The 12657-nt window shown below is 42.3% G+C and overlaps 1 protein-coding gene across 1 annotated transcript in view; it reads right to left on the minus strand.

The window, feature by feature from the left end:
* Positions 1 to 12657, minus strand: part of COL16A1 (collagen type XVI alpha 1 chain) — a 297538-nt gene that overhangs the window by 195987 nt on the left and 88894 nt on the right. Inside the window, exons 6-8 of the mRNA XM_032227775.1 lie at positions 12160 to 12435; positions 4556 to 4636; positions 2239 to 2373 (exon numbers count right to left, since the gene is read on the minus strand). Of these exons, the coding sequence (XP_032083666.1) occupies positions 2239 to 2373; positions 4556 to 4636; positions 12160 to 12435 (492 nt within the window). The remainder of the gene's footprint in view (positions 1 to 2238; positions 2374 to 4555; positions 4637 to 12159; positions 12436 to 12657) is intronic.

The raw sequence follows: 12657 nt of genomic DNA on the forward strand, positions 1-12657 counted from the left end.
AATAGTGTCACTATTACGATGCCCCTAGGTTTTTCAAAATGTAAGGAAAGCGATTTCAAAGGGAAATAGAACATATTTCACATTTAATTATAAAAATCACAGAGATGGTGAGACTGAGAACAAAAGGGGACACTTTAGTTCCATAGAGGGGTGCCAGCACTGCTTCCATCATACTGCAGAAGCTGAGTATTTGGAGAATGGAAAAGCAGGACTGGGCAGGCTAAAATAACCAAATGTTTCCCATACCATATAATTTGGTCCGATTTAACCTCATGAATATCAGAATAAATCAAAGCGACATCTTGGCTCTCTGTGCACAGACATCCCAAAAAATCATTCTGTGGTGCACAAAGTGAAGGCTCTGGATTTCCATGAGAACAAATAATGGACCACAACATGGTTTTTTTTTATATAGTAGCTGTCAGGGCAGCATTTCTCAACCTTGGCAACTTGAAGAGATGTGGACTTCAACTCCCAGAATTCCCCCAGCCAGCAAACAGAACTGTTCACCCTGTGAGACAGGAAGCTCAATCAGAAATGCCAGCTCTATCTGTACTATCAAGTTGCATCAGCAGATCTTTCAAGGTCTTTCTCTCTTCCTTTCCTTTTAACTCTCCATAAAACCAGGGAGGGTCACTTCTGAAATATCTCCTCATTCCTTCTGTGGGTTGAGATATATTTTGGAGATATTCTCCAGTCTCTCTCTCCCTCCCTGTCTTCTAAGGTCATCCAATGACCATTACAGGAGTCCAGTTTGTGGACTTTGTGCCAGGCTCTGAAGCTTTCTGGTTAGTGAACACCCTCTCTGCAATTTCATACATATGGTGGGAATCTACATATAGAGGTATCTCAGTACTCCACTGCTTCAAAACTTGTTTAATTTGGTACTCAGTGCATTTTGATATAAAAATGTTGTCCTGGTACTCATTGTTTGTTTGGTACTCAATGCACTGCAGTAGGAAAAGGGAGACAGTCACAGTGAAACAGACAGGAAGTTGGCCATGCTGGGAAGGTTACTGGCATAGGAAAAGGGACAGACAGGAAGTTCTGCCAAAACAGAACCCAGGGTTGTGGCCCACCAGTGGCCAGAGGAACTGGCAACAGATTCAGACAGTGAGGAGGTTCGGGAGGAACATGGGCCAGTCCTGGAGTCCAGGGAAAGCTCTGATGAGGGCTCTGTGCCGGAGGCAGAGAGGGGGCAGAGCCATATGCCAGCTATCAGCTGCCTTCAGAGGCAGACATCAGTGAGACAGATGAACAGCTGGAGCCTGTTCCTGGTGTGCCCATGTGCAGAGTTGCCAAACAAAGGGAACAGCTAAAGAACAAGGGGTGTCTTGGGAGTAAGGCCACAGGTGGATGATGAATGGCCCCTCCTAGAGGAAATAAAAGAGGAGCAAAAGGGGAGTGGAGTTTGCCGGAGACAATTAGTTTGTTTAATTGGTTCGCGACTGTCAGATTCCTTACCAAGTTTTGCAGATATTAGTCTGTCAGCTCTCCCAGCCAGATAAGGTCTGTGACTGTAAATCCTCCCTTGAAAGGGAGGCGGCATATAAGCTCATTAAATTACGAATTAATTGAAAGACTTCGCTGGATGTGAATAAGTAGAATTCACAATAAATTAATAAAAGGGGTTTTTATCGGAACAAGGAGTTCGCTTCATGCTCTTGGAAAGCCTGGGTCAAAACAACCAGGCAAAACAAAGGGTCGTGTGATAAGACATGGGGTTGGTTTGGCACTCATTGTTTTTAGTACTTGTCATGCCTCCCAGAATCAATTAACAATGAGTACCCAGGTACCACTATATCTATTTATCCATCTAATTCAAAACCAACCAACTTCTCATGAAATCTGAGGACACATTCACAATGAACCTCTTGTTAGCTTTTGGTTAAGTTTCATTTAAAAGAAAACCGGAGGCCCTTGGTCACATGCTTAAGCAGCATTGTGGGAGTTTGAGCGTGACTTTGCTCACTCCCATTTTATGTCTTAATCTCTAAAGTAAAGTAGTTCTGTTTAGATTATCCCCTCTCTTGGTTTCATGGCAGAGGTAAGATTTAAATGAAGGCTTCCATGGTTCTTTGCTCTCTTGCCCATTTTAATTCATAATATTCATAATAGGCATAGCACCGAAGGATCCATAAAAGCATAAAACCCAAGAATAAAAGTCAGTTCACCCATCTAAATGGGCCTGAGACAAAATCAAAAGACTCAGAAGAGGAGTAGCCTGTGAAGACAAACCTGCTTGTTTTGAGGTTCTTCTAGGCAGAAGCAGCGGGTATAAACTTTGCCTTCTGTTTGGGGGTTGATCTCAATCAATTCATTGTTCTCCATAACTTCTACATCCCGACGTGTTTTGGAGGCTTCTGGAAAACACTGTTGAAATGGAAACAAGAATCAAAATAATTTAGAGATGGAAAGCATTTGTAAGTTGGTATGTTCCTTAGTGGGTTTGGAAATGAGAGGCTACATTTTTGGAATTCAGGATTTTTTAATTCACAACACTTTTGTGTTGTCTGGTTTATTAATAACTCTTAGCCACCAAAGAGAAAACAAACCTTGTGATGGTGCAGCGTTATGATATATGAACCCAGCTACTGCCATGGGTTAGAAACCAATGAAGAATTTTAAGGATAGTAGTAACTGTGAGAGGGATCTTGGAGTCCTAGTGGACAATCATTTAAATATGAGCCAGCCATGTTCAGCAGCTGCCAAAAAAGCCAACACAGTTCTAGGCTGCATAAACAGAGGGGTAGAATCAAGATCACATGAAGTGTTAATCCCACTTTATAAGGCCTTGGTAAGACCACACTTAGAATACTGCATCCAGTTTTGGTCGCCACGATGTAAAAATATGTTGAGACTCTAGAAAGAGTGCAGAGAAGAGCAAAAAAAATGATTAAGGGATTGGAGGCTAAAATATATGAAGAATATATGCAGGAACTGGGTATGTCTAGTTTAATGAAAAGAAGGACTAGGAGAGACATGATAACAGTGTTCCAATATCTCAGGGGCAGCCACAAAGAAGAGGGAGTCAAACTATTCTCCAAAGCACCTGAGGGTAGAACAAGAAGCAATGGGTGGAAACTAATCAAGGAGAGAAGCAACTTACAACTATTCTATTCTATTCTAATTCTACTCTACTCTACCCTACCCTATTCCTTATTCTATTCTATTCTATTCTACTCTACTCTACTCTATTCTCTATGCTAATTCTACTCTACTCTACCCTGCCCTCCCCTGCCCTGCCCTGCCCTCCCCTATTCCCTATTCCCTATTCCCTATTCCCTATTCCCTATTCCCTATTCCCTATTCCCTATTCTATTCTATTCTATTCTATTCCATTTCTAATTCTAATTCTAATTCTACTCTACTCTACCCTACCCTATTCCTTATTCTATTCTATTCTACTCTACTCTATTCTATTCTATTCTATTCTCTATTCTAATTCTACTCTACTCTACCCTACTCTATTCCTTATTCTATTCTAATTCTACTCTACTCTACCCTGCCCTCCCTTGTCCTGCCCTCCCCTATTCCCTATTCCCTATTCCCTATTCTATTGTATTCTATTTTATTATATTCTATTATATTCTAAGATGAATAGCAATTTTGCAAATATCCAGAGATCTACTTTGAAAATGGCAGCAGTTCAAAATATAAATCAGTCCACATTAAAGCCCACAGTGAATACAATGGTGTGCCCACAAATTCAAATCCCTATTTAATTGAAATTTTTGGTTGTATAGGTAGTCTTTGACTTACAACAGTTCATTTACCAACCATTTGAAGTTTTAATGGCACTGAAAAAAGTAACTTATGACCATTGTTCATGTGACTATCGTAACATCCCCATGGTCACATGATCAAAATTCAGGCACTTGGCAACCGACTCATATTTATGACGGTTGCAGTGTCTCAGAGTCATGTGATCGCCTTTTGCAACCTTCTGACAAGCAACCTTAATGGGAAAGACAGATTCACTTAACAATCCTAACTTAACAACTGCAATGATTCACTTAATAGCTGTGGCAAGAAAAGTCATAAAATGAGACAAAGCTCACTTAACCAATATCTCTCTTAGCAACAGAAATGGGCTCAATTGTGATCGTAAGTCGAGGACTACCTGTACATTAAGTTGAGAACATGAGAGTTGGAGAACAACCTTGCTGGATGAAGGTGATCTGGTCAGTATTCCATCTCCCATATTAATCTACTACATCTACAGTAGGAAGCTCACAGATCAAGACAGATCTACTCCTGGTCCCATGCACCTAGTAGTTGTAGGAAAACTAACCCCAGGCCTTGTAGTTGAATGAAATAGCAGCATGCTATACTGCAAACAATAGACGTGTAACCTAGACAAATCATCCAGACACTTTTGGGCATGGGTGTGGATATGTTTGCACACCCAGACATAATACTCTAGGAAGATGTTTGCAGATAAGCATCTGAAGATTCTAGGGTAACATGGAAATTGGCAAGAACATTCCACAACCCTCCCAGTCATCCATAATTAAAAGTGTCATTTCTTTGCAAAGCCTTAACAATTACTCACCCCATTGTCGGAGATCTCGCAACATCCCTCATGCATTGCCATGGCTGGGTCACAGTAGATGTGCAGCTGCTGAATGTCAAACTGGGAAAAACAAACAAGCATGTTTTTAGGTCAAAATAAAAAAATCCCGGGAAGAAAGCTTGCATCCTTCAGGTCCTGGAGAAGAATCCTGACTGAGCCACCCTTTCACCAATGAGTATGTGAGAAATGTTGAGTTTCTCAAATGGCATCCGAGGTTTCTTGGCATTTCACACCGTCTTTGGATAGAATTGCCGAGAGCAAAGTCTTAACCCTGAATCCTAGGTTGTGTGGGCTGCAGACACGGCATCAGGCCAAGGGCTTCAATCTCAGGACTAGCAGCTAATAGCAGACGTCTGGAAATATTGACTTGCAGGACATCTATTTTGAATCAGAGGAGGAGCACCAATCATGATGAAAAATATATTCATTTCCCCTCCCACCCTTCCCTCAGATTTCAAAATCCCTTCCTTTTGACTCTCTGAGGAGGGAGCGTGGCCCTGATCCAAAGTAAAAGTAAAAAACAGGCCTATTTCTCCCGGCTGTTTCTTATCTCTCATTTCTTTCAGTGTTTGTGTCACATCTCTTTGGAAGCTGCCTAGATATCAGGCGTGGTCTCATTTGGATCAGCAACTTATGAGACATGATTCCCCCCCACCTCACCATGACTTCACTCATAAGCTGCACAAGTTCTGGCAAAAGGATTTCTGGACCAGCCTGCCAAATGACAGCATCGTATGCACCATCACTTTCTTCTCATCCATCCACCACCACAAACCAGGGCTACATGCTGCTTTCAGACAGGTTCTTGGGCTCTTCAGGATCTGCCTAAAATTGAAAGTAAGACTTTTCCCAGCATGATCTGACTGAATCTCTTTAACAAGATTTACTGGGATGAAAGGGTTGGGATGGATGGAATTCCAGCCACTGAACTGGGGATGAAATTCAGCAGGTTCTGACAGGTTCTGGAGAACCGGTAGCAGAAATTTTGAGTAGTTTGGAGAATCGGCAAATAACCACCTCTGGCTGGCCCCAGAATGGGGTGGGAATGGGGATTTTGCAATATCCTTCCCCCAGGAGTGGGGAGGGAATGGAGATTTTGCAGTATCCTTCCTCTGCCATACCCACCAAGCCATGCCCAAGGAACTGGTAGTAAAAAAATTGAATTTCACCACTGAACTGAACTATTTCCTTTCTATACCCAACACATCTCCTTGAGGGTAAGATTTCTTCATATTCTTTCTGTTTTTCTAGGAACCAGGGAAGTGGTAGATCTTTCATTGTTAACACAAGAGTGTGCATCTGATTGTTTAAACCACCATATGTCTTTATAGGTCTCAGAAATTACCATTACGCTAGATGTCTTGTCCCTACCTCCCTCATCTTTGACACATATTTTCCCACAGGTCTGTATTTCTACTGCTTCACTTTCCTACACAATATTTGTATTGTAGTTCTTCAGCCACCATTTGTAGTAGGCTTCTTCAACAGGATGCCTGTGAATTCTGTAGAGGATGCTGCACTTTCACCCTCAACAGGTAGTAACAACATCAGCTAGCGGAAAATTACCCTGAAATTGTCCAACATATGTCAGAGTTCACTAGCCAGGATTTGTGACCTCCTGCCCAGTTGACGACCATAAATATTATGGATGAGCCAGCCCCAGGTTCGGATCAGCCCTCCTAACAGAAGCTGCAGGATGAAAAGAAAGATTGTGTATGTGCTTTCTGGCTGTATACCTAATATTTGGAATCTATTAAAATATCAATAATTGATCATACAATCCTAGAAGGAGAAATCTTCCTTGTAAGAGTGGATTACAGTGTTCTTTAAATGAGGATTAGTTTCTTTCTTTTTTTTTTTTTTGCCAACCTAGCAGTTCGAAAGCATGTAAAAATGCAAGCAGAAAAATAGGACCACCTTTGGTAGGAAGGTAACAGCGTTCCATGCGCCTTCGGCATTGAGTCATGCCAGCCACATGACCACAGAGACGTCTTTGGACAGCACTTGCTCTTTGGTTTTGAAACAGAGATGAGCACTGCCCCTACAGTCGGGACCAACTAGCACATACAGTATGTTCAAGGAGAACCTTTACATTTACCTTTACCTAGATTCTTTTGGATGAAGGAACAAGGAAAATGTCCTTCAAATACCACACATTATCACATAATTAGCCATTTTAAAAATTATATAGAATCATAGGACTGGAAGAGGCCTTGAAGGTCATTTAGTCCAACCCCTTGCCCAAGGCAGGAGTTTCAATTAATTATTAGAATAATTACTTATTCACCCAATTAATTTTGAGGCTACACTGTTAATACTGTAGTAAGTATGCTTTTATCTTCTGCCAATTAGCCTGATGCAAACTTTTATATAGAACTCACACTCACCTACTTTCTAGCCTGGTGCCTTAAACTACTAAACCAAACTATCTGGAGTCTAACAAGCTAAAATAGTGTTGGCAAGTTCATATTCACCTATGATAAGATATAGGTACCTAATGTTGATGTGAGAGATGGTGCCCAGGGGGTGGGGTAAAGGGAGAGTGGGAGAGGGATAGGTTACAGCAGTGGTGGGATTCAAATAATTTAACAACCCTTTTTTGTCCAAATGACCAGCTGGGTAGGTGGGGCTTAGTGGTCATGTGACCATGTGGGCGTGGCCAACTCAACATTACTCACGTCGATGGGTGCTTCGCTTTAGCGAAGAGTTAAATGTAATAAGAGTTAACCAGAGAGGCAGTTTCTGTAAGCAGAGCATTCAAGATTAGGCTAGAAACAACACCAGAATATTTCCTTCCTGCCTTCCTTACAGGATTAGTCCTGTAGAGTGGGAAAAAACAAAAACATCTCTTCCAACAACTGGTTCTCCCAACTGATTAGAAAGTTAAGGACAGGTTCTCCCAAATAGGTAGGAACCGGCTGAATCTCACCACTGGGTTAAAGTGAAATGGTAGTTTTTCAGGAAGGATGCAGCACAGTCTAGAGAGGGGAAGGAGACAAGAGGCAGTACAGCCCTGAACTGGATAAGAAACAGATGAAGAGATTTTTAAAAAATCCACTATCTAGGACAGGGGTGTCAAATTTGATTTCATTGAGGGCTGCATCAGGGTTGTTTTTTACCTCAGAGGGTGGGCGTGGCCAGCTCAACATCACTCGTGTCGGGGGTGCCTGTGGTGGCCTGAGTGCTCTTTCAGTGAAAATGGGTTCCCAGCTCCTTTTTTGGCTGCAATGGTCTCCTACAACCCTCTGCCAGCAAAAACAGAGTTCGGGAGGATTGCAGGAGTCCATTGCAGCTGAAAATGGAGTTCAGGAGCCTGTTTTCACTGGCAGAACAACAATGGACCAATCCTTTGCTGTTTCCAGAGTGGGCCGGATCTAAGCACTCTATGGGCCTTGAGTTTGACACCGCTGCTCTAGAATCTCCCAGGGCGTAGCCATTAGTAAAAGTAATAAAAGTTCAGTCTAGCAAGATTAGGTCTGCCATATGTAAGCAAATAAAGAATTCAACTCTGGCTGAATTGTTCCCTGTTATTCTGTTAGGTGCAAAGAATCAGGATCATTTGTAAAATTGCAGCATGGAAGATTTATTCTAATATGTATATAAGGATCTGGATACGTTGCAGTCAGCACTAAACTGGTGCTAGATAAGAGTTAATGGAAGTCAAGAGGGGCTGGACTTGGGTCTCTGGTGGCAACAACTCTAAACTGATGACACATTTAACTTCACTCCACAGCTCTGCTTGGTTGTCTCTCACGTGTTCTTGGGTTTCACGTGAAGGTTGGTGACCTGAGGAGCTGCCCTTGGTTCTGAGAGGCTCTCCCAAAATGGGTGTAGCTAAAGTGGACAAGTCCATTTAAACTAAATCAGGAGTCAGCAACCCATGGTTCTGGAGCCGCATGTGGCTCTTTCATCCCTCTGCTTCAGCTCCCTGTCACCAGTCAGCATCACAGTTGATAGGGCTTTCGGTTAGGACACGTAGAGGAAAAAAGACGCCGTACTAGGAGGAGACTCTATGGTAGGGGAACGGACTTCTGGTCAGCTCCAGATTTGAATGGGGGGCTTCCGGTTAGGACCTTTGTGGCCCTTTGAGTGTTCAAGGTCACTGAACCCTGAAGTAAATGAGCAATACAAAAAGGTAGGCACACACGCAGACACCCCAATCACCTCTATCCATACATTTTCACATGTAAATACTTTCAGACTATTACCACACCATACACTTAACCATAATGCATCCCTTCTCCAGGTTAGCATTAATCCACTGGAAGAGTCCAAGGCTGGAAAGGTCTTACAGAAATAGGATGTGGTACAATAGTGTCAAGTCAGAGGCCTGGCCTAGAACAAGCTTTCTGAAAGCTGCTTGATTTATCTCAGAATGCACTCTCATCCAAATAGCTTAGTTTCTTGTTAATTATGCATTGGATGATCAGCTCAAATGCTTTAACAATGGCTTCCTGGAACCATGCAGTTAGTGCAATGGGATTTGTTTTTCTTTCTTTATAATTATGCAGATTCCCTTGCCTTACTCTTTCCATTTTTCTGCAGCTTTGATCAACTCCCTGCAATTATTTTATCACTTTTCACTGTCTTGTGTATTTTAGCAATGCTTGAATTGCCCTAGAAGGAATGTCATCAGTATTATTTAAGCAGTTTAAGTTTTTCTTGAAATTCCTCTCCTACTTTTTTTTCTTTCAGGAAACAAAGTAGATTCACAGAAACTTCTGCTCACAAAGGTATTGTGGGGAGGAATATCCTAAGCGGGCCTTATTTGTCTCATGATGGTGAGTTTCAATGTATATTTGACCCTTAAGAACATTATAAAAGTGCACAGTCTTTCTATGGGTTACTCTTTCTTCATTGGCTATTACTGTTGTCCATTTAAGAGGAAGACTTACTTCTTTGTTCTCAATTCATTGTGCTCAGATTCACTCCAGAAAAGAAACTTTGGAACTGGGAGGGGAAAAAAATCTCATTTCAGTTTTGACTACCATTGGGGTATTCTTCCATTCTCTTTCTCTTCTCCAGTCCCAAAGTTAGGCATTATGGTAGGAGCCTACTTCCTTAATAGTTAAGAGCTTCTGATTAAGCTTTAGGTCAGGGGTGAAATGCACTGGTCTATTACCAGTTTGCTTCACGTGCGAAGGCACACCAAACATGTGCTTTGCGCGCATGCGCACCACAGGCACTAAGAAACCTTTTCTGAGTCTGCAAAGGTAAGTAGAACAGCGAGGGGGGAACAGCTGTGCCTCACGATTTAGATTTGCTAGAAAGCATGATTTCCTGCTTTCTAGCGAATGTAAATCATGCAGCACAGCTGATTGTTGCACAGCTGATGGTTGAACTTAAACAAAACTTTTTAAAAAGCATTTTTAACTACTGGTTCAGGCAAACCAGTAGTTAAAAAATGCTTTAAAAAGTTTTTTAAAAAGTTCCAATGGTCAGCTGGTTGATAACCAGTTGTGCCGCATGATTGTTGGAACTTTTTAAAAACTTTTTTGTTTTAGCATTTTTTAACTACCGGTTTGGGCGAACCAGTAGTAAAAAAAAATGCTAAATAAAGTTTTAAAAAGTTTCAACGATCAGCTGTGCGACAATCAGCTGTGATGCACGATCATTGGAACTTTTTTTAGCATCTTTTTACTACCAGTTCAGGCAAACTGGCCCTAACCTGTAGCATTCCACCCCTGCTTTGTATGCATTCCAACATTTGCCCCATGCATGAAATATCTGAGATAGGATGACAGAACAACAAGAAGCTAATGTGTGTTGATGTATCACACGGCACACAAAACCAATATCGAAGACAACAGTACTGATGCCTCTCAGCTCTTTCTCTTGCTGGAAGACAGCTGGCTCCATTACTGCTGCAGTAGTTGAGGGCTTCACACTGACTCACATTCTCTAGAGCTACATTCCTTTTGAAACTGATCCTACACCAAGCAAAGTGGCCACCACATTTCATGCATCATAAAAAGAAATGGAAAAAAAAACTGGAGCAAATTTGGAGTTGCCTTCTCAGATTTGAGACATGCCCATACAAATCCAGAGTTTAAAGAGACACTTTTCAGTTGCCAGCAGATGCTGCCTCTCCTGAAACGTTCTAAGGATATATGTTTTTGAAGATTTTTCCTCCCTTACAAAAGGGGAGAATCATTCAAGGAAATGGGAATATTTTGCAAATCTGTGGATCTCCAGGTATTCAGAGTTTCAGAGTGGGAAACAACCACAATTGGGATCAGAATTTTCATTGCTAAGCAAGATGGTTGTTAAATGAGTTGTGCCCAATTTTATGACATTTTTTTTGCCATGATTGCTAAACAACTTATTGTAGCTATTAAGTGAATCATGCACAGGTTAAGCAAAGCCAGTTTCCCAGAAACTAGCTGGGAAGGTTGCAAATGGTCCAGGACCATTGTAATTACATGCCAAGCACCCAAATTTTGATCATGTGGCTCAGTGGTGAGATTCAATTTTTTTTACTACTGGTTAGGTGGGAGTAGCTTGGTGGGCATGGCATGGTGTGGCTTGGTGGGCATGGTTTGGTGGGCGTGGCAGGGGAAGGTTACTGCAAAATCCTCATTCCCTCTTGATCAGCTGGGACATGGGAGGCAGAGAATAGATGGGGGCAGGGCCAGCCAGAGGTGGTATTTACTGGTTCTCCGAACTACTCAAATTTTCTGCTATCAGTTCTCCAGAACTGGTCAAAACCTGTTGACTACCACCTCCGATGTGGCTGTGGAAATGCTACGACAGTTGTAAGAGTGAGGACATCAAAACTCATTTTTTTTCCAGTGCTGCTGTAACTCTGAATGACTGCGAAACATGGATATGAGTCGAGGGCTACCCGTATAAGCAATGCATCGACAACTGTAGAGTTTATGTCTTTGTAAAGCTAATATTGATCTGCTAAAAAGTAAGACTAGAGGCCCCCACCTTCTTTCGGTCCTCTGTGTCTTTTATCTGCAGTTGTAAATTAATTATTCAATTACTCTGCCACATTATATGACTTGAGTACTCCAGCATCCGGGCTCTTAGCTTTTGCTGGCTAGGAGCCTAATGATTACTGCATTTCTGTTAGAAATTAAGAAAACCAATTTGAATCTCTCCAATTGTTTTGACTCAATTTCTTTAAGCTAAGCATTAGCACCAGAGAAGCTACCGTGTTTTCCCCAAAATAAGACAGGATTTTATTTTCTTTTGACCTCCAAAATAAGCAGTTGGCTTTATTTTTGGGGAGGTCTGGTTATTTTTTAGGTGCAGGAGGCAGAGAGCATGGTCACCTCATGGCTGCTGCTGTGTTGTAATATTTTCGGGGAGGGCTTATTTTGTGGTGGAGGGCTTATTTTAGTGTATGCGCTCCAAAGCCTGATTGGGCTTATCATCTGAAGAGGTCTTATTTTCAGGGAAACAGGGTACATTGAAGTCTATGGCAGCAAGTTGTCCTTTCTCTTGGAGGGGAAGCAAAATAGCTTGTCCAGTTTGGAGAAAACTGTGGTCAGCTCAACTTGGAGACATATCTCCTAGCCACAGGATGCTCACATGTGCCCACCACCACCACTACCATTGCTTCCCCCGTGACTCACCATCACCGGAGTCCCACGCACTGCCTCCAGCCCCACGAATGCATTGCCATTGCTGACCAATCGCTGGCGCAGCTGCAGAGGCTTAGATGAGATGTAGCTGCAGTCAACATGGACCGAGATCACTTGGGTTTGAATGCTGACTGCCATTTTGTGCCACTTCAAGTCAAAAAGGGAGGTGATGCCTTTGCCAGCAAAGACTACACCAATCACTTCCCCATGACGGTCCTTGGCCTGGAACTCCAGACTCCGCTCTTTGCTGTTGATCCCCAAGGAGAGCTGAAAATGTAGAAGGAAGAAGAGAGGGTGCTGATTTTAAGGATGTTCTAAAGCAGGGGTCTCCAATCTTGGCAACTTTAAGACTTGTAGACTTCAACTCCCAGAATTCTTCATCCAGCAAAGCTGGCTTGGATTGCCTTGGATTGGGGCGAAGTTATACGTTCCTGTATCCATTAGACCCAATGTTCTTCAATGGGCTCATGATTCCCGGATGGCTGGGCA

This window comes from Thamnophis elegans, chromosome 12, assembly GCF_009769535.1.
Source record: "Thamnophis elegans isolate rThaEle1 chromosome 12, rThaEle1.pri, whole genome shotgun sequence".
Lineage (NCBI taxonomy): Eukaryota > Metazoa > Chordata > Lepidosauria > Squamata > Colubridae > Thamnophis > Thamnophis elegans.